The 22161-nt window shown below is 51.8% G+C and overlaps 1 protein-coding gene across 2 annotated transcripts in view; it reads left to right on the top strand.

The window, feature by feature from the left end:
* Positions 1-18349, top strand: part of ATP2A3 (ATPase sarcoplasmic/endoplasmic reticulum Ca2+ transporting 3) — a 52322-nt gene extending 33973 nt beyond the window's left edge. Inside the window, exons 10-22 of one of the 2 annotated variants that reach the window (XM_048324492.1) lie at positions 507-609; positions 819-950; positions 1763-1888; positions 3049-3267; positions 3725-4060; positions 4150-4370; positions 5042-5244; positions 5348-5433; positions 6001-6134; positions 6549-6666; positions 7303-7420; positions 9379-9440; positions 13556-18349. In XM_048324492.1, coding sequence (XP_048180449.1) covers positions 507-609; positions 819-950; positions 1763-1888; positions 3049-3267; positions 3725-4060; positions 4150-4370; positions 5042-5244; positions 5348-5433; positions 6001-6134; positions 6549-6666; positions 7303-7420; positions 9379-9440; positions 13556-13579 — 1882 coding nt within the window. In that variant the 3' untranslated portion in view covers positions 13580-18349. The remainder of the gene's footprint in view (positions 1-506; positions 610-818; positions 951-1762; positions 1889-3048; positions 3268-3724; positions 4061-4149; positions 4371-5041; positions 5245-5347; positions 5434-6000; positions 6135-6548; positions 6667-7302; positions 7421-9378; positions 9441-13555) is intronic. The other variant, XM_048324493.1, reaches the window with a different exon arrangement.
* The last annotated feature ends 3812 nt before the right edge of the window (positions 18350-22161 follow it).

Genomic DNA, 22161 nt, shown 5'->3' with positions numbered 1-22161 from the left:
AGCTGTGAAAGTTCTCTGCTGCTCCTAAGCGCTCCCTTGGGCTCCCTATGGAGCATGAAGCAGCATTACAGGGAGGAGAAGGGACTTGCTGTTGGTTCCACAGCTCCTCTGGATTCCCAGCAAATGGAAACCCCTGAGGAGGTGGATGTTAACGTGAATTTCTTTGCCCCTTTTCTGGCCCATCATCTTCATCACCAGCCTGTGAGCAGCCCCTGCTTGCTCCTTTGAACTCCTCTGCAGCCCCCTTTATTCTGGGCCACTTCCAGAATTCATTTGCCTCCTGTGATATTTTATTTGCAATTTAGTCCTGCCCCATTTCATAAAGTACAAAATGTGAACCCAAGGATTTATTGCCAGCACTGGGGCTTTAACTGGGCTCTTTCTCCCACATTTACAAGAGTGATATACAGACTATATATCCCCCTAGAGGGGATCTTTAGGATGAGCTAAGTGCATTTGAAGGTGTGAGCTGGTGTAAGGCTGTTGGGGTTGCTTTCTGCCCACAGCCTGAAGGACGAGCAGCCGGTGCAGTGCGGGCAGTACGACGGGCTGGTGGAGCTGGCCACCATCTGTGCCCTCTGCAACGACTCCTCGCTGGACTACAACGAGGTGAGGGAGCACCAGGGCCGGGTGGGGTGGGGGGAGGCTCTTGCTGTGCTTCGGGGCAAAGCCAGTAGAGTTTGTCCCTTGGGATCCCCTTCCCTGGCTTCAGCTCATCCCAAGGGGATGCTCTGGTGTGGTGGGTGACAGCAGCCTTGGTGGCAGCAGCATGTAGAGGATGTGCTCTAAAGCTGAAGATCTTTTTTCCTGCCCTCTAGTCCAAAAAGGTTTATGAGAAGGTGGGGGAAGCCACTGAAACAGCCCTGACGTGCCTGGTGGAGAAGATGAACGTCTTCAACACGGACCTCAGCAAACTCTCCAAGGTGGAGAGAGCCAATGCCTGCAATTCGGTGAGTGGGGAGAAGCTCCTGTGAACTCCAGCACTGGGGGACTGGAGGGAGAGGAGGGATTTAGGATATCTGGTGCTTGGGCAATAAACACTTGCAATGATCCAAGGGACTGATCTGGCACAAGGATGTGATTTCTGGGCTCTCAGGGTGAGCTGGTTTTGGAACAGATGGTGCAATGGCCCCGGGGGGCTGATCCCAGGGCCTTGAGGACCAGCCTACATGGAGCTTTGGAGCAGGTGATTCCTGAGGCTCCAGCTCAGTCCAGTCCCTGCTCAGCCAGGAGAGACCCTCTCAGTGATAGCCCGAATTCTGGCTGCACATGAGGAAATTTGGAGTTATCTTTAGGTGTCCAGTTTGCACTGAGCAGCCACCCTCCAGCATGAACCAAACCCTCTTCCCCAGAGCCTTGCCTTCTCCAGTGACACTTGCTGCTTGGAAATATCTATTTTTGACATGAAAATATCTTGTGTTGGCAATTCCCCTACTCCAGTGTCTCCCTGTCCTCCTGGGTGAAAATACACTTTAATTTGGGTCTGGATTTCCTCCGCTTTAGATCTTATAATGTCTTTACTTGCTCAAAGGGCTCTCTGTTCCAGCATTTTTTCCCTGGATAGGTCTGAGCAGGTTGTAATAAATCTCCTGACTCCTTTCTGATATGGAAAGCTTGTAAGCTTTTAGCCCTGTCCCATCCTTCCTGGCTCCTGTGGTTGCCTTTCTCCTCCCATCCCCGGGGCTCAGCAGGGCCGTCAGCCAAGGCAGAGAGCACCAGTGTCCCTGGCACGTCCAGGCTCAGCCCAGCACTGCTCCTGCAGGTGATCAAGCAGCTGATGAGGAAGGAGTGCACCCTCGAGTTCTCCCGGGACCGCAAGTCCATGTCCGTGTACTGCACTCCCACCGGGCCCAGCAACAACTCCACGGGCAGCAAGATGTTTGTCAAGGTAGGGGCAAAGCACCTGCAGGGTCCTCCTCCCCTCTGCACACCCAGCAGGGCTTGGCCCTTGCTGCACGGGGCAGTGATGATGCTCTGCAGTTCCTCTCCCACTCTATCTGCCTGTGGATCCAGGGTCCAGCAGGTGGGCTGGTGGGGTCAGACAGGAGGTGAGTCTTCGCCATATGGATTAGGAAAAAATGGGGATGAGATGATTTAAAGGGAGGAAAAGGTGCTGAGTCTGCTGGTGCTGGGGCAAGGGAGAGCTGCCCCTGTGCAGAATTTGGGCACTTGCCTTTATTAAAGGCTTGGACCCTCCAGATGCCAGTAATGCCCAAAGGATGATGTCCAGTTTTCCACTGTAACCAGAAATAAAGTAGTGTTTCATAGGGCATTTTCTTCCCGAGAGAAGAGATGTGGTGGAATTTCCCCCTGCTGACTCTGAGAAGGTTTGTATGTTGTTGTTCCCACTGGGAGATGATCTGGGTAGGTGAACTCTGCCCTCCAGGTCAGGCTGGGACCCTCTGAAGCCTCTGGATCTGTGGTCCTGGGCAAGCTTTTTAAGAGACGCAATAGAAGGATTGCAAGTTGCATATTAAAGACCAATGTCAGGGTCTTTTGTTAGGCCAGAAGGGCTGGGGTGAGATGCTGGGGTGCTGAAGGGCATGTTTTCCTGAATTGAGAAGGCATCACAAACATCCGCTGAGTATCCCACATTTTTTTCACACAGATTTACAGCCCTCATCCCCTCCAGGCCGGAGCGGGGATCTGTGGGGCGGCAGTATCTGGGGCAGATACGCAGGTTTGGCAGGAGTCAGCTCCTCTCCAGCAGATCCTGCTCTTGGTGACCTGGTGCGGGTGCGCGATCCCGGTGCGCGATCCCGGTGCGCGATCCCGGTGCGCGATCCCGGTGCGCGATCCCGGTGCGCGATCCCGGTGCGCGATCCCGGTGCGCGATCCCGGTGCGCGATCCCGGTGCGCTCGGTCGGAGGCTGCCATCTAGTGCCCCGAGCCGCAGGGCCGGCGTGTGCCCGCTGCACTTTGGGGAGCTTTCCTTCTCCTTTGCCCAAACTTGGCGCCTTCCCTCCCTCTGGCACTTCCTGCGGTGCTGGCAAGAGATGCCCATCCTGCAGCTTCAGTGCAGCCCCTGAGCCCTCCTCTCCTCCGCAGGGTGCCCCGGAAAGCGTCATCGAGCGCTGCACCCACGTCCGCGTGGGCCCTGCCAAGGTGCCGCTGACGGCCCCGGTGCGGGACAAGATCCTGGGCAGGATCCGGGACTGGGGCATGGGCATCGACACCCTGCGCTGCCTGGCGCTGGCCACCCACGACTCGCCTGTCCGCAGGGAGACCATGCAGCTGCACGACTCCGCCGCCTTCATCCACTACGAGGTACGGCACCGGAGCTTCGGCCAGGAGCTTTCTTCCTTATTCCCAAAGTTTCCCCCCACACTCCAGCTGTCCCAGAAGTATTTTCCCTCTGGTTTCTCTGTGGGCGGTGTAATGGCTCATCTCCTCTGCAAACCTCAGGGTCCAATCTGAAGGATAACAAGCCCCATCTCACTGAGGATGTGTTCCTGTGGGGTAACAGCTGAGAGGGCCTTGGAGACCATTGTGAGGGATGGGGAGGAGGGGAGCAAAGAGAAAAGGTGTGAGGAGGAGCAGAGGGGATGGGAGCATCCTGTTGGATTGGGGCTGTAGAGTGCATCCGTGGGGCAGTTGGTAGGAAACCTCCTGAAAGTTTCCTCCCCAGGGAAATCCCTGTGCCCAGGGTGGTGTCACAGCAGGGGGGGAAGTGGATGCATCCCAAGGGGTTAATGTTGGTCTGGGGTGTGTTCCTCCCACCCAGAACGACCTGACCTTTGTGGGCTGTGTGGGGATGCTGGACCCTCCCCGCAAGGAGGTCACCTCCTCCATCGAGATGTGCCGCAAGGCCGGCATCCGCGTCATCATGATCACCGGCGACAACAAGGGCACGGCGGTGGCCATCTGCCGCCGGATCAGCATCTTCTCAGAGACTGAGGACGTGTCTGGCAAGGCCTACACGGGCCGGGAGTTTGATGAGCTGTCCCCCGAGGAGCAGCGCCAGGCGTGCCGCGAGGCCCGGTGCTTCGCCCGCGTGGAGCCGGCGCATAAGTCCCGCATCGTCGAGTACCTCCAGTCCTTCAATGAGATCACGGCCATGGTGAGCCCTCAGGCACACCCCACCACCCCCCTGTCCCTTCCTCCCCACCCTGCCCAATGCCTTGCACACTTAACCAAAGCTTCTTGCAGACAGGTGACGGCGTCAACGACGCTCCAGCCCTGAAGAAGGCAGAGATTGGCATCGCCATGGGGTCGGGCACGGCCGTTGCCAAGTCAGCTGCTGAGATGGTGCTCTCTGACGACAACTTCTCCACCATCGTGTCGGCCGTCGAGGAGGGCAGAGCCATCTACAACAACATGAAGCAGTTCATCCGCTATCTCATCTCCTCCAATGTCGGGGAGGTCGTTTGGTGAGAGCCTCCCACACCAGGCACCATGCTGCAGGAGCAGCAGTGTGGGGACACATCCCCTGGGACAGGTGACCTGCAGACCTGTCCATGTCTCCTGGCCCTGGCAGCATGTAGTGCCCAAACTGGTAATCCCAGGCACCATGTCTCATTCCCCAAGCGCAGGGAGATTTTTTTTTTGTAGTTTTCCAGTCCTGCCAGTCCACAGGACCTATTCTGTTAAAGTGTTGCCTATTTAAGGCCATGAGAGTGCCTGAGCTGGGTGCAGATGTTTGTGCACAGGCTGTTGTCACCCAGTCACAGCTCTCTGCCTCTCCCTCCCAGTCCTCAGCAACATCAGCACAAGCTTGGGATCACTTGGGCATCCTTTGCCCTTGCATTTCAGCATGGGTGTTTGTGCTGGGAATGGGAACCTTTGTGGCTGTGAGGACGTTGGTTGTTGGGTTACAACTGCAAAGCAAATTTTAATTGCAACAGGAACAAATTTTAGCTGCAAAATTCAGTGCTGGGCTTCAGGTTCCCAATCAGGGGCTGTCGTTCATCTTCAGGACTTTGGGTTGATATTCAGTTTGGGGCTTTGGATCCAGGTGCTCTCTCCCCCTTGCATGACACAGAACTTTTCTCTGCCTGCCCAGAGCTTGTCTAATTTCACATCTCTTGTTTTTTCCCTGCAGTATCTTCCTGACAGCCATCCTGGGCTTGCCCGAGGCCCTCATCCCTGTGCAGCTGCTGTGGGTGAACCTGGTGACAGATGGGCTGCCGGCCACCGCGCTGGGCTTCAACCCCCCCGACCTGGACATCATGGACAAGCAGCCCCGCAACCCCAAGGAGCCCCTCATCAGTGGCTGGCTCTTCTTCCGCTACCTGGCTGTGGGAGGTGAGTGCTGTCGGTGCGGGTGGGCAGTTAGGATGTGCCTGGGGTGCTCTGGGGCAGGGGCCCTCTCTGGGTGCTGGGCTAAGGGTGTCTCTCTCGGCTGCAGTGTACGTGGGCCTGGCCACGGTGGGCGCAGCGACCTGGTGGTTCCTGTACGATGCCGAGGGACCGCAGGTCTCCTTCCATCAGCTGGTGAGTCAGGAGGGGAACAGGCTGACAGCTGGAGCAGATGGGTGAGGGCGTGCATTCAGGTGTTGGAGTCCTTCATCCACCTTTCCTCTGCATTGGTTGTGGCATTCCCCAATTCCAAGGCTCACATTTCCAGCCTTGCTTCAGCTAGCCACCAGCGTGGTAGTGAAAGTTTGATTCAGAGAAGCTGAAAGTACCTCCCATATTGGAAGGGATCTGTTCTCACGTTACATTCCTGTAGCTAATGTGAAAACGGCAGGGTGGGGGGGAAAGCAGGTGCTATCACATCCCAATGGCATGTGCCATGCAAGATGGATTTCTGATGGAGACACGTGTGTGGGCAAACTCTTTCCTAAATGCACCTGAGAGTCTTAAAGCCACTGTCCAGCCCCTACCCCAACCCCAGCAGAAGCTGGGTCACTGTAGGCAATTTACTGGTTGCTCTGAACTGTGGGATATTTAACAGCAACCCAGTTCATCACGTGCCCCCAACCAGTCGACTCTTCCTCCTCTCTCCTGCCTGTCCTGCTGCTCTGCCGTGTATTTACCAGCGGTTTCCTGTGCCGACAGAGGAACTTCATGAGGTGCACTGAGGACAACCCCATCTTTGAAGGAATTGACTGTGAGATCTTCGAGTCGCGATACCCAACGACGATGGCTCTGTCTGTGCTGGTGACAATCGAAATGTGCAATGCTCTGAACAGGTGTGGTGGCCACAGGGCTGCCTTGTTTGCTCTGTGCATGACTGATTTTGTGCAGGGTCTCTTTGAGCGTCTGTGGGTGGGCTGAGGGCTTTGCTTTGGCTCAGCAGAGCCGTTCAGAGCATCCTCACGGGGGACCGCTGGGTTTTCCATAGAGAAGCTCCTCCAAGGCTGTGTGCTGTGGCTGAGAGCAGGGAAGGAAGGACTGGATCTGCATTCATTAGCGACCTGGTCATTAGTGATCGATCCTAATCCATGCATGGCTGGTTGTGTTGGGCATCCAGATCCAGTTCTCAGCAAAGCCTGAAGATGAACAGCCCCTGGAAAAGCAAGGATATAGCAAGGATATATGAAATTCCCAGCGTGGGCAGGTGTGGGGAGGTTTCTGGGCCTGACATTGTCCCCTCCCTTTCACAGTGTCTCTGAGAACCAGTCGCTGCTGCGGATGCCACCGTGGCTCAACATCTGGCTGCTGGGGGCCATCATCATGTCCATGGCTCTGCACTTCCTCATCCTCTATGTCAAGCCCATGCCTGTGAGTGCCCTCTGTCACCTCCCTATGCCTCCTGTGGACAAGGACATCCCTGGAGCAATCTTTGGGTCTGGAAACTTCTGGGATGGTTGTTCCCAGCAGGTGCCCTCAGGACCAGGTCCCATGACTCAACCCAGCATGGAATATAGGAGTCATTCTGCCCCATGAGCCAGAAGTCAGAAGCTCTCCCTATAGGCAATGCAAAGGGATGTAGATAATTTCCAGAAGGTGGTTCAGCCCTTTCTGGAGTTGTCTCCTTCCTTTGCAAGGTTGGGGGTGCCTCGGTTGATGCCCAGAGATGCTTAAGATGAAGTGTGTCTCTGTACCTAGGAGGTTACACTGTCCCTTGTCACTTGCTAAGCACCTGTGAGCACCTAAACACACAGTCCTACCTTGTGCCTCACTTTCCCCATTTGCAGGAGAGATGAAGGACATAATTTTTTACTCATCTTGGCCAAGAGCCACCTTGGATCATGACAGACCTTGAAGAAATCCGCCTGTTTGGGCTGTCTGGATCCTCCCTCCTTATACCTGGGATGACCCTCTCTCAACCTTTGCCATACAACAATGGGACCCTTAAACCAACAAAGTATCCCACCTGCTTCCCTGCTGACATGTCCAATCCTTTCTGCCCTGCAGCTCATCTTCCAGGTGACCCCCCTGAGCTGGCCGCAGTGGGTGGTTGTGATGAAGATCTCACTGCCCGTGATCCTGCTGGATGAAGGACTCAAGTACCTTTCCCGCAACCACCTGGATGGTGAGCATGGTCTGCACCACCCTGGGTTAGGGTGGCTCTGTGGCACTTTGCTTGGGGTTCCTGGTGGCTTTGTGGACCCCTCGCTCACCTCCTCTGCTTGTGTGATGTCTGCACCTGCATGTTCACCCACCTCTGCTGTGCAAAGGGGCTTTTTCTCCTACTCCCTTCCTTCCTGGTGCCATGCCTGGCAGAGCAGTTGGTACTTACATCTGCTTGAACTGCTCCCTTTGGAGCTGGAGCATTAGATAAATCTGCCACAGGTTATTAATTCAACTCTTGAACCTCCAGGAGCTGGATCCCTTTGCTTATAAAGCAAAACAAATCAAACACTGATTTGTAACAGGAACCTTTTCTTTTTTCCTCTCAGATTTCCACCCCTCTCTGTCCATCCTTATTTTGTGTTGGCAACCTCTATGATAAGATCATTTGAGAGCTGAACACCTTATAAACTGGTTCTAATGGGGTTGCCCTTGGCCAGCACCTCTCAGGATGCAGCCCTTGGCACAACCGGAGGAGAAGCAGCTCCTGTGACACTGGGGCAGCAGTTCCCATGTGCTTCTGGGCTCCATGATGTAAATCACAGCGTATCTTTGGGCAGCCTTCCAAAGAGATGATATCATTTTTTGTCTTTCATTTCTTGCAAAAGATGTTGCTCTGGGGGATATCTCGGTGCTGAGTTAAGCCCACGGGTTTTCCTGGCGGTGGCTGCGGGCCCCAGGCTGCCGAGCAGTGCTGTGTCTGCCACAGGGGTGGCCCCTCTCCAGCAAACAGGTTTTATTCATTTTTTGTGGTGTGCTCACCCTGACAGTGATAGCAGGGAGAAGAAGGGCAGGAAAGGCACTGTCCTTGCTCAAGGAAGCTCTGGGGGCAGATGGACAATCTGAGTGTGAGGACTGGATGTCCTTCCACACCATCAGCTTGCTCAAACCATTTTTTCATCCCTCAGGCAACCTGTGTCATAGCAAACCCCTCTTTTTCCCTTCACCCTGTAATAACAACCCAGAAAATCTGTGCAAAGCCACTCTTGCCTTCCTGGGCTGAAGGCAGGTCTGGCGAGCCCCGTCAAGCAGGGATTTGGGCATTGTAACAGCTGTGTTTGGTCTCTCATGGAGCAGAGCTTTGTGAGTACCTGGAAATATGGGATGGGAAAGTATTGCAGGCAGGAAATGGTCACAAACAGGTCTCCCTCCCCACCAGTGTGTCCTGGTGTGCAGCTGGTGCTCATGTCAGCCTTTCTTCCTGTGTTGAGCTGATGCAGAAACTCAGCAATTGCTCAGAGAAACAGAGGTGCAGGGACTCCTGTTTTTACAGACCAGATAGAAATTGTTTCTAGCCTTTTTTTTATTGAATTGTTGCATCTCTCACTGGACACCCAGGTCTGTTTTATCCCACAATTAAGAGCCTGTAGCAACAATTTTACAGCACGGCACCGGGCTGGGGTGTAGGAGAGCCGGTTAATGTTGCATCCCATGCATGCCCTCGGTCTTCACTTCACCATCTGTGATCTGGGGCTGAGCCTGTCTTTCTCCCACACTTCGTATTTCTCTATAAAATCTCAGCACTGTTGGACAAAGGGCTTTTCTTTGGCTCTGCCTGCACAGCTCCAAGCACAGCAAGGTTTCTGGTAGGCACACAAATCCTCTCAAGTGCCATCATACCAGCTCAGAGTGTTTTCTCCTCCCATGCCATGCTCCCAATGTTTCAGGTCCTCTGAGCTTCCCTCATCCCCACGGTCACGATGCTGCTGGTGCTCACGGGTTGCTCTGTCTCATGGATCCAGGGTTTCCCATGCAGCTCTTCAATCATGGCTGTGTGGCAAAATCACCACTCTTAAATCATCAGACTTGAAAGAAGTAATTGAAACTCTTCATCTTCCTCATTCCTCTGGGCTTTGAAAAGCAAAGGAAAAAACCTCCAAAAGCCACTTTTATATGTGGTCTTGTGATTTTTTTTACCAGGTATTCTCAGGACAGTGGAGCGGGGAGCACCAGTTGAATACCTGCAAGACTCCAGAGCAAGGGTTGGCTTCCTTACGTGTCTCATCCCTGAATGCCGTGTCCCCGTGCTTCCTGCAGAGTCTTGCTCGTGTGTGGTGGGGACCTGCTTGGAACATGAACATGGCTTAGACCTAGAACAGAGATACAGTAACAGAGCCGGGGGTCTCTACCCAGACAGCATCTCCTTTCTCACAGTGCTCTCTGTGTTTTGCTTCAAAATAAGGCCTAACAAGTCTGTAAAGTAGCTCTTTGATGGCAGTTTTGGCCAGGGGCCAGGCTACCACTTGGTCTGTGCAAGACAGTGCTTGGGGATGGTCTCCAGCATGGGACCTTCCAAGGGAGGGCCAAGGGTGTTCAGCTGAGGAATGCAAATGTATAGCTGCGAGTTCTGCTGACTCAGGTTTTGCATGGAAAACTTTCTCCTTTGGTGAGATTTAGATAAGTTGTGTTTCCATTATGCTGGATTTTCCTTGTCCTTGAAGTGGCAGAAAGCTGAGACTCTTCAGTTCTCACTGTGGTCTCAGTGCTTTACATTCCTCTCCCATCGCCCTGCTCACGTCCAGCCTTTCATCTCACATGCTTTGCATATCTGACTGCCTTCATTCCTCCCTGGCCCCTCTGAGGTTTCTGCTATCTCAGTTTTGGGAGGTGATGTGATTGTGAGAGCGAGAGAATGTGCACGGCTGAGGTTGGCTTGGTGTGAGCTGCAGATGTTCTGGTCAGGAACATGGAGATGTTCTCAGGGGACTGTCACATGCTGGCAGGCTCACAAGGGCTCACCACCCTCAGGGATCTCTTGCTGTAGTATCTTTAATATTTTCCGGGCTCTATGAATTCAAGTGTTTGTTCTTTCCGAATCCTGTGGCATGCAGGAGGAAGGTTTCCAGGCATCTGTGCCAAAGCCTTGCAGAAGTCTCTTTTCTGAGTGGTTCTCGAGACGTACCGAATCTAGGGAGGACACTGAGATAACCCCAGTGCTCATGTTCCTCTGTGCACCATCAGCCCACTGCTGAGGCCACCCTGCTCTCCTCCTGCACTGTCCCTGGACCTCCTCATGTTCATCATCTCAAAGCAAACCCCTTGCAGGTGTCGGAGTTGCTGCTGTGGTTGTTCTCAGCACGTTCAGCAGCAGGCCCTGCCTGGGCACTGAGCATCACCATTTCTCACCTGTGCTGTGGTAAAGGCAGGGGCAAATCACAAAGCAGGTGTTTTCTGCAACACAACTACACATCTGCCCCGGCAGCAGCAGGGCCACTGAAAATCAGGAGTTTGGATGCACAGGAATTCACTTGGTGTGTTTTGTGGCAGATCAGCTTTTATGCAGCTGTTTCTCCTTGTGCCCAGTGAGGACAGCAGCCCCTGGAGTCATTTTGGAGGGGTTCAAGACGGTGGCCACCCCATCCTGTTCCTGTCCCCACCGGGTCCCTGTTCGCTCTCCCATGGGCAGCACAGTGCCCTGCAGTCTCCTGCCACTGCAGCTGAAGTGGGGGTGAGGTTGCTCCCTTGGGTGAATGTCTCCGCCACTGAGGGAGCTTTGGCCATTTCTCTGCAAAGCTGGCATCAGCTTTAGGGTTCAGCATCCTCCCAGAGGAGAGTGGCTGGCAGAGGTGGCAGTGCACTGACAAGAGCATCATACTCCCTGCCAGGGGCGGAGGGAGCTCTGCATCTGAGACAGCCCAAAATTTGCAGGGACCAAAATCTCCATGTCCCATCACAAAAAACCCTCCAGCATATAGCAAAAAGGAGCTGTTCACCCTCATTTTGCCCCATGTGCCTGCACCTGAGTATGAGGGAACCCCCCCCCAAAACTCCCCAGGAGCACAGGAGCTGCTGCAGCTGCCTGTGCTCCCTGCAGAGGAGGCAGGCATCCCTCTCCCTGGCACGGCAGAGCCGGGAGCGAGCGCCTGCGGCCGTGGCCTGCCCTTGTAGGGTAATCTGTGCATGGAGCTACCTTGGCTGGGTGCTGGCAGAGGAATGTGTCCCTATGGGCCAAGTATTCCCTTGAGCTGTGGGATGCTCCGCAGGAGAGTGGTGCTGCACCTTCCAGTGCTGGAATCTCTACACGGGATTTTACAGCTCTGCTGCCTCGCTTTTTGTTTTTATTTCCCTCTCTCTCCTGTTTTTTCATACGTGTCCATGTGTCCTGCTTTAGAAATGGAAGAGCAGAGGGAAGCTGCCAGTGTTGCTGCCCTGGTATTGCAAAGGGATGGGGGGACAATTCCCCTTTTGGTTTTCTCCTGAGGTCTGGGGTCTCGGCTGCAGCTCAGGATGCCCTGGTGTGATGGGGGAGATGCGCAGTTTTCAGAGCTACGAGGGCTGCAGCGTTTCCTTGGTGAAGGAAGTGATGTGGGCTGGCAGTGGGAGCCTGCATCCCTCCAGCAGCACCTTTTACAGGGACCTGTTGAGGGAAGTCAAAAGCAGTAAGGAAAAACCTCCTCAGAAGCCTCAGCTGTCCTGGGGGGAGCAGACCTTGGAGGAGCTGAGCTCACATTGTTCAGCTGCTGGTTTGCAAGTGCTGAAGGGCTGCGACAGCCCTGGTGTGAGGCAGCATCCAGAGGGAGTGTGACCATCCCATCATCCCTGCAAACAGGTCCTGCATTCCCCCTGCTCCTGTCACCAACGTGAGGGGAGGACAGATGGACACTGGCATGCAGGGACCTGGAACTGGACCTTGGCTGTTTGCAGGGCTCATGGAAACACCTGACTTGCTCCACGCCAGGATTGTGTTACTTAGAGGCCTGAGAGCAACATTTTGAAGAGCATCCACTGTGGTTAAACACTGCAGCTGTGTCCCCTTCCTGCCCCTGCCTGTCACATGGCATCCTCCTCCCTGTTTGCACAACCATGGAGTGATGTGTTTAGGGGAAGTGCCATGGCTGGCAAATTACCACTGGTATGTCACCTGTTCAGCTGCTGGAGGAGACAGAAGAGATGCTGCTGCAATGGGGAGGAGGTGAATTTTGATTATTGCAATGAGATTTAATACAGTGCAGTTGCCAGCATCCTTGCTTTACACCAAAGCCCACAGTGTCATCCAGAGGGGTGCTGCCATCACAGCAAACCATTTTATCCCAGGACACAGGAGCTGGGCTCTGCAGCCAGCCCTGGAAAAAAAATTTGGCAGAAGTTGCAGAAAAGCCTTTTCCCTCTCTCTTGCCTGTTATTTATTAATTCCCCTGAAAGCTTGTCGGCACCAGGGTTGGCAGCAGGCACGGAGCCCCGCGGGTAACCCTGGGCAGGACCCCTATTTATCAAGAGCACAGGAACAGCGGTCCCCAGTGAGATGTGTTTGGTGATGTGTGCAGTGATGAAAGATAGAGAAATACAGTCAAAAGATTCACGATAAGGGATTTTTCTAACTCTCCTTAGCAAGTGCTGCTTCTGGGTGGGTTTTTTTTAAGGAAAAAAATCTGTTCTGGGCAGCTGCTGCCTCAGGGGTCAGGGACACTCCTGTCAACTGCTTGAAAATTGGGGATCTAGTTGCTGTAAGTCATGTTCTGGCAGGGATTTTGAGGCTGCTCACATGGAGTTCAAGCTGGATACCATCACTTTCCTACAGGCCATGTGTTGCCTGTTAACCTTCCATGTCCAACCCCATCCATCTGGAGGGAGGGTGAAGGGAGGAGGGCAGCCCTGGGACAGTGGCTGTGATGAATAGGTTGGTCCTTGCTCATTGTTTTGGAGGTATTTATGGGTGTAAGTACATGTGCAGTGTGTGTAAGTGGTGTCAGCCCATGGAGCAGTGCCCGTGTCTCTGGCTGCAGCAGGGCTGGGGCTCTGGGGTGGGTGGGAGGATGCAGTGAGCTTCCTCCTCTCTGAGCCACTGCTTTTCCCTGGGTAATGCCTCATTAGGAGCAGTAAGGAGGGATCCTGCCTACTCGCCTTCCCACAGGGCTCCACCTCATCCCTTTTCCTAACTCTTGCAGAGGCCTTCCTCACCCAGGGATGGGCATCCTCCTCCTCCTCACACAGCCTGAGCTGCCACAGCTGCAGTCAGGCCAGCTCTGTGCAGACAGGATTCCAGGTTCCTTCTGGGATCAACCCAGGAGCAGGCACTCTTGGTAACAAAAACATGGATCTGGTTTGCTTTTGAACCCTCACCAATACTTTTCCTTCTCTTTTTTGCCCTTCATTTCAGGAGAAGAGGACAAGAAATGAATGACATGAGGGCGACACTCCAAACTAGAGGATCCCTAACTTGTAACTCGGACTGAAGTCTTGCATGCGTGACCACCGCTAAAGCCAGCAGGACATGCATGTGTCCGACTATCAGACAAATGCGGGTGAATCGTCAAAAAGAAAAATACTGATTTTGTTTTGTTCTGTAGCTTTCTTTTTCCTGTACATACGAGTGCAATTACTGGACAGCTGGCATAGGCTTTGGGGATGGAGCTGTGTGGATCTGAATCGTTGTCATGTGGTTCCTTAGGATTTGTTGTTGCCAAATTTTAGACCCTCTTTCCAATTTTCACCGTGACTGGGTGAGCTCGGGCAAGGTGGCCTTCATGAGAGATCAAGGCAGGAAGTCGGGATTTGAGGCCACATCCCCCAGTGGGACGGGATGCACAGGGCAGCTTCAGGGGCCAGGAAGGGCTTGGCAGTGAGTGAGGGCAGGGAGAGAGGAGAGGGGGCCACGTGTTGGGGTTGCTGAGCCTTGATGATGTCCATAGTGTTGGTGGGTGCATTGCTGCTGCTGTGCTCTGCTCCAGTGGCTGCAGCAGCTGGGAATAGCTTCAGAGTGTGTCCAACATTGGCATGGACCTCATGGATGTGTGTTTATGCGTCGAGGTCGGGTGCATGTGGTGGAAGGTGACATTCTCCCTATTTATCACGCTGTCCTGTTTGATCCCTGCGTTTTGGAAAGCCCAGCACCTTCTCAGGCTCATCCAGCACCAAAGCACGATGAAGTCCTGTCTGTTCTTCTCCATCTGGCATCCTTCTAGATCCCATCTGCACTATATAAGCTGCAGTCCTTCTCCTTGTAGGGGCAGCCATGTAAAGAAAAGCAAGGGGATGCCCACCTTGCATTCCTCATGTCCATCACTCCTTCCTAGTCACACTTTCTTTCCTCAGTGAATTTTTAACTATTTCCCTAGCAGGAGTAGAGCTTAAGTGTTCAGGAGCACATCCATGACTTCACGTCCTCTGCTTTGGAGAACATCGCTGACTTGCACAGGGCATCCTTGCCAAGGGATCAGGATGGGAATGAATGTATGCTTGTACATAACGTGGTGTTTCTCCGTGAGTGGTGTTTGTTGTGGCATCCCTTTTTGTAAGGCACCAACTTTATCTTGCCCTTTGGGGATTTTTCCACAGCAGGAGTGAGACAGGCTGCACTGAGAGTTTGTAGATCAGGAGTGGATTTTGGGATCCATTAAATTTATCTTTCTCCATTGAGCTGTGTCAGCTGAGAAGCTGATAGTGGGTGGTTTCTTCTCCAGCTCTCCAGATCCTCCCTTCTGTTTTCCTCACAGTCCCCTATGATCCATCCTGATGATATTTAGTTAGCCAGAGCCTGTATTTTTCCTTTCTCTTACATTCCAGCAACAGCACTAGAGCCACGGTCTGGGGTAGCATTTGCTCCTTTGCTGTTGGGTTTTCTCTTCTACTTTTTGCCTCTTAAAAGCTTCCAATGTTTTTCTGTATCACCTGGGCAAGAGCATCTCTCCTTCTGTACACTAGGTGCCAAATATCATCCCTCCTTTCTTTTCTCCATCACCAGCATTGAAGATGAGCAGAGCCCCCAGACCAATGGGAATGTACAGAATTGTTATACTACTGAGCTGATTTATTGTACAGAAAACCTTGCATGAAATGTTGTTACTGTATTTAATATATAATGTATTCAAGGAATTTTAATATGGAGCTCTTTAAAAAGATCTTTATAGATACTCTGTGGTTAGAAGATTGTTGCTGATTTTTTAAAATCTTATTATACTTTGTCTTGAAGAAGTTTTATTTTTCAAATGTGTTCTGTCTAAATGATTTAATCAGTTGATCCCCTGGGATAACCAAATTCTCTTCAAAGGTTTTCACTATGGATGAGACCCACCCTGGTGTAGAGGATCAGGACATGACCCAGGTACTGCATAAGCTTTCAAAATAAAGCCTCAGTAAGACTAATGCTGTAGACATTTGGTTTGCCCTTCCCCAGAAGGGTGGATTTCACCTTATGTTAGTACAGGTCATAGAATTAAAGAACAGTTTAAGTTGGGAAAGACATCCAAGGTGATTGAGTCCATCTCCATTGCTCTGTGCAGAAAAACAACCAGTGGGACTTTAGTCCAGTTCCAGCTCGGTGTCATCAGAGGAAGCAGCAGCTTCTCTGAGGCTAACAACCAGTTTGGGAGAGGCTGGGCTGGATTCAGAGCATCCCAGCCCTGTTTGGAGGGTCCAGCAGGGCTTTCAGCCGCCCAATGGCATCTCCCTGGGATGTGGTGGCCTTGGTCCCTTGTGCTTACAGGAACCTGCTTGGTCCATCCACCACCTGAGTTACACTGTTTTCCCTGGACTTAATGTCTGGTGGTGTATTATTAATTTAACCCAAATACATGTGGTGTGGAGAAGTTTCTTGTGTAAAAGCCCAGGCAGTGTCAGTCTGTTCATGCAGTCGTTGGGTCACAGTTGTGAGTTACCAAATGCTGAGCCATCGTGGGCAGGAAACCAGAGCTGTGTCCCAGCTTGTTCTTTCCAGCAGCAGCAAATTGCATTTTATTTCTGTTGTGAGCCTTCAGATCTATCTAGAAAGTAGCCCAGGTAATCTGCACTAGAGCTGCCTGGAGCAGGCATCCCCCTTGCTGGGCGGGACCATTTTGACACGTCTCCATGTCCCCTTCTGAATGGTTGACTGCGTCTCTTGTCTTTCCCCCCATCCTTTAATTACTTGGAGTACAGGTTGTCGCTCCATACTTTTTGATTACAGGGGCTTATACTTCAAACATCTTAATGAAGTAGAAAAACATCCATAGATGTAATTATTTTTTCCTTTATTCTTCAGTGAAGGGTCAGGATAAATCACAGAGTAGTTATTTATTGCATGTGTGCCAGCAGCAGCATGGTGGGGACTTTTACAGGCTGGAACATGTTCTTATGTAAACTTGGAGATCCCAGAGCCAAGACCATCACTTTGGGATAGGCTCTTGTGTCTTACCAAGGCATCTGACTGTGCAATACAAGGGAGAGGGACACTGGGTGGCTGTTTTGCCCAAAAGCTTTATTAAGAAAGTAGCTTAGGGGCAAACCTCTGGGATCCTTGCTTTTCTTGGCAACAGAGGTTAGGAATTATTTCCTTTTTAGTTTTATTTTGATGGTGCTGCTTGGCATATTCTAAGTCTATAAATAAAACTCAGGTCTTTCCAGCAAGACCTTTAGCACTGGTGGGCTGCTGTGACAGATCCTCCACAAGATGCAGGGTGTAGGATGTGCTGGGATGGCAGCATAGGATTATCTATGAGCACTTTATACTCCTTCCTCAGGGGCCAAGCACTGTGCTGGGGTACAGCCAAGGTGGGAGGGGAAGGTCCTGTGTCCCTGGGGCGAGCACCAGGGGGATCAGCTTCGGGCAGCAGCTGTGGCAAGTCTTTTGTACTGTTTTGGGATGTTGTGTCATTGTGGCCAGTTGCTGGATGAGCTCTTCCCCCTGTGGTGTGTGATCCCATGGGGAGGCATGCTGGAAAAGGAAAAAGAGCAAAGTACTGCATCCTGTGTTTTATTTGTGTCGTGTGGCCCAGGCCTGCATGAGGTTTGTGTTTGTGTGTTTGGGGCTTTGGCACTGTGAACATTCCGTGTGTGTGTTTCTGGTGATGCTCTGCTCAGCCAAGGCTGGATGGCACCACCAGGCACTGGAGAGGGCAGTAGGAGGGACAGGCTCTATGGAGGGGCTGGGGGACTTTGTTCCTGTAAGAGCATCAAACCTGGGATTGAATTTGAGTTTCTGCTCATGGTGTGCATGGCAGAAGGAGGAGCAATAGGAAAACTCAGCATTGATTTTTGGTCCTTCTTTTGTACATCAGGTTGATAAAATACTGCTTCCCAGTCAGGGTCCTGCTCCACCAAAACTCATGAAGTAATGATTTGAGCTGTGCAGGCACTCTGGCTGGGAGATATTCATGAGGTTCAGTGACCTTGGCATTATGTCACTCCTGAAACTCAAACACAGCTGAGGCCCCGCTACCAAGTCTTAAGACTTACTGTGATTTTTGGACCATACCTGGCATGGCCATCACTTTGATGACAGAGATTCAGTCCCATCTGGGCTCTTTTTCCTCCCACTTCTGCAGAGGCATTTTCTGTCAGGGGAGACAGCCTGGGACTCAGGTTTTTGGTACTGACCAAGGAGAGGGCTTTACCCCATGCAGATCTTGTGTGGCACAGTTGGGGTTAGGATTTGCAGGGCTGCAGTGGAGACACAGGGTAAACTGTGCTCCCCGGACATGTTCTTGTGGTGCCATTCAGCTTTTGGTGTGAGTGGGGCATTAAATGAGCCAAAATCTGTGTGTGCCTGGAGCGATGGGCACTTGGGACCAAGAGGAGGGCGACCACTGAACTGCCAGCGGGTGCCCTCAGTGGCTTTGGTCTGGAAATATGCTGATTTTTTTATATGAGATGCCTGAACAGCCAAATGTAGAAATCTCTGAGATTGTGCTTCATAGCAAAAGGTAAATTGTTATATCTTGGGGGGTGGGAGGGTGTTATTTGAGGGATAGAACTGAAAAAAATGAGGTTTCCTATTTTATTATATGAGAGATATTTTTCCACTAAATTACCGCTTCCTAAACCGTGTCCTTTGTCTGACTGTAAATAGCCAGGTGTGCCAGGAAGATGTGGGAAGGCTCCTTGTGGTCACATCCATACAATCCACTCTGTTCACACAATATTGGGCTGATTTGTTTTATACTTAGAAAATTACAGAAATAAAAGCAATTTTACTGGATGACTCTGGGGGTTTTTTGGTCTATTTTGTTGTTGGTTTACCTCTTCTTTTTTTTTTTTTCTCTTTTCTTGTCCCATTTGTGGCTGATTTGGGGGACATTTGGGAGCCCATGGAGCCATACGGGAGTGTCTGAGGGCATTCTTCAGCCGTAAAAGGAGTTGTGCTCACCAGATCAGGATTTCTTGTGGGTTTTCAGAGGAGCCAAACTAGAAATGGAGCTGAGCTCGTGCCTGGCATGGGATGACAAAGGCAAAATGAGCGGAGTGGCATGATGTGACTATTGGGAATGTTTTCATTCACTCTCAGGGCACAAGAAGACAAATAACAGTGCTAATTTTGACTGTATCCAGAATAGTCATCACCTTATCTTCCCCAGCTGGAAGGGGAGGTTTAAATAAGCCCTGAAATAACCTCCACAAGAAATAATTGTGAAATAAATAATAATTAAATAACTTGGCCTCCTCTGGGAGGATGGCATAGTGCTTGGGGCCATCTCTGCATCACCTGGAGCTCTGCCCATGGTGATGTTTCAAGCAGAAAATCCTGATCTAGCTGCAGGTTGTGTTTTAGAGCAAACCTGTGCTCATGGCAACATCTACCCTTGGTGCTTTTTTGCTGGGATGTGGCCCCATATATTCCTTCCCGATGCTGTGAGCAGGACAAAGGTGGTGCACAAGATAAGCCAAAAACTTTGTAACCCACAGGGGGTTACAAAGAGGGACATGGGATACCCTGGCAAGTGCTGGTTTTGGGGAAGGGCCATTGCTTGGCCTTCTCTTTGCAGGAGCAGACTAATGGCAGAGCAAGAGGAGCACCTCTGCCATGGCTGGAGGGGAACCTCAAGCCAGTCCCCCATACCAGAAATGCTGTCTCAGGACACAGTGGTGAAGGCAAAAACACCCCAAATTTCCCACCTGATGTTGTGTCAGTCCCTGGATCCCTGGGGACCATCACCTGGGACTATGCTTGTCTTTGAAGGCATGATTCAGAACACAGGTGTTACCCTACCAAAACAATCCCATTGTCCCTGTGATTGGCTGGTCCATGGCACAGGTCCAGCCCCCACGTTGGATGTGCATCCACATTTCTGGAGGCCACAATGGCCACAGGGCCACTGACACATTTTGGCACCCCCAGCACCTTGGGTTCATGTTGGCTTTGGCATCAGCTAAACTATTGCTGAAGTATTTCCAGGGAGATATGTTGTCACAGCAACTGGGGATGGAAATGCCACTTCTGAGGGGTGAGTACCACCAAAAACATCTTGTGCCAGGGCGTTGCAGCACGGGACAAGTACAGAGCCAAGCCAGCCCTGCTGGGAAGGAGTGAAGAGAGGTCAAGGACAAGTTAAAATTGGAAAGAAAACTGAACATGCTGTTTTGTAGAACCTTGCTTGCTCTCATCTGCCAATTTTTTTCCACTTTCCCCTTCCCATTGCCAGTGGTGCAGTGTAAGCACCTCCTGCAACTGGTGAGGGCAAGGGGGCTGTGGTAGCCAAAATTACTGGGAAAAGCCACCAGCTCTCAGAGGCTCTTCTTGGCAACCTTGACCACAGCAGGGCCCCTCTGCACCCACCATCATATTTTAAATCTTGCCTCTGTGTTACTCCTCCCCATCCACAGATCTGCAGCGTGCCACACATTTTTGTGCTGAAGTTCAGAGCTCTGTGCTGGACACTGCCAAGCATGAGTCTGGGCTGTGTAATGAGCTTAATCTATTATTTTTATATTTTCTTTCCCCCCATCAATGTCTGAGAGCCTGGCAATACCTGGTAGCTTTTATGCCCTCCACAGTTGTGCTTCTCTGGGTGTGGGTGGGCTTGAACCCCATGCAGAGGTTTTCAGAACCCTCCTTGTGCTCCAGCAGTTCCTGTCCCAGCTCAAAGCAAGGATGCACTTGCATTTCCAAATGTGTCCCTTAAAAATACCAGATTTTGCATTTTTCTCTCCCAAGCACAGGCTGAGTGTATTTAACGGGCAGGGGGAAGGAGTTCCCTTTGCAGCCGTAGATGGACTCCTGTGCTAATGCTGCACAGCACTGCCAGGGATACCCTTGGAGGGTCACCAGCCCTCAATGCCCTTGGCATCTGGCCTGGCTGGAGCTGGAGATGCTGGATGAGGCCAAGCCTGGCACTGGGGACCAGTCAATGCCAGCTGATGCAGAAGAGTGTTTGGGAAATCTGGCCCTAGGTCTTTGCAATCTCAGACACAAACATAGGGGCTTTAGAGCCTCATTTGCTGTTTCTGCTTCCATTTTCCCCTCCCACGGGCAGTGGAGCTAGATGGGCTCATTTTCCTTATCTCTACCTGGTTTTAGAGTCGCAGAATCACAGAATGGTTTGGGTTGGAAGGGGCCTTAAAGATCATCTCATTCAAACCCCCTCCCACGGTCAGGGACACCTTCCATTAGACCAGATTGCTCAAGGTCTCGTCCAACCTGGCCTTGAACACTTCCAGTTCTACTCTCTGTGTCCCTGTGCTGTCCCACTTGGTCCTTTGTTTTCATGCTGCTCAGGTCAAGCCTAGTTCAGCACTTTCTGTGCCCTGGGCAAACCCATCCTCAGTGCCCAGGACCTGCTGCAGATGAACTCAAGCTGCCACTGCTCCTCCAGCAGCATCCACACCTCGTCAGTCCTGGCAGAGCACCCCCAGTGCCTCCCACCTGCTCTGCTTGGAAGTGGCCAAGAGATACGAAAGTTATTCAGAGGAGATGACTGTGAATGCATTGACAGCACCATTCCAGTTGCTGTCTGTGGGAACCCAAGATAAAACCATCCCCAAGGTCCCAGCTACGTGTGGGTATTGGTGCAGAGGGTCATGGGACAGCCCCAGGCTGCACCCTACACAGCAGGCTGATAAAAACCTCTTTCTCTTAATAGTATTTTTATTTTTTATTTGGGTGTTACAATAATGCATTTATTATCACAGCAAACAGACATCCCAGCCTGGCCTCAGGACAGCCCAGTGCCTGCACCATAGCTGGAAGCATCACAGCCCCATGATCCCAGCATCTCTGGCCAGCGACCGCCCTGTCTGGGCAGGTCAATTAACAACTGAACAGCCCGAGCAGGGCACTGTCCCTCGATAACCACGTGGCAGAGGCAGGGAGGTGTGTTGGCAGCCACCTGGCACCACCATGCCACCACCATGGCACCATTGCAGGGCCACACAGGTGAGCAATGCCTGGCAAACCTACTAAATTCCTTGTGATGAAGTAATGTAAAGAGTCCCAGGGATGGCATGGGTGTGGGAGAGATGTGAGCCCACAAGTGTTTAGGCTGTGGTTTTTTCACCCATGCTGGGTGCTGCCCAGGAGAAGACTCAGGTTCTGTTGGTGCTCCAGGCTGGGGTCTGCTGCTCTCCACATCACTCCAGACAGGGTCCAGCCCCACTTACCAGCTGCAACATGGCTCCAAGACATTATAAAATGGCAGATGCATATTATCCCCCAATGGAAAGTATTTTCGCTAAATCCATGCTATAACCATTTTATTGACTCCAAGTACCAGAGAGGAGGTTAGAAGTGACTCTTTTACAAGTCATTTTGCTGTTAAATTTAGCTGTCCTATTTTCATTATCCCCATGGCCTTGGCAAGGGTGAGCAGCCTTCCCTAAAAGGCCTCATTTCGTACAGTAAGTTATTTGCTTCTCTCCTGACAGATATCTAAGCTTATAAGGTTTGTCTGCTCTGCTCAATAGCAGTATCAGCCTTCAATCTGTATGGTTAACATCAGCATTTTGTATTTGCTTTTGGCTCCCTGTCTGACAGCTTTCCATGTTGCTGAGGACTGGGGCATTGGGATCGCATCACGT

The sequence above is a fragment of the Corvus hawaiiensis genome, chromosome 20, assembly GCF_020740725.1.
Source record: "Corvus hawaiiensis isolate bCorHaw1 chromosome 20, bCorHaw1.pri.cur, whole genome shotgun sequence".
Taxonomy (NCBI): Eukaryota; Metazoa; Chordata; class Aves; order Passeriformes; family Corvidae; genus Corvus; species Corvus hawaiiensis.
The sequence above is the reverse complement of the archived record's forward strand: the minus strand, read 5'-3'. Positions and strand labels throughout refer to the sequence as shown.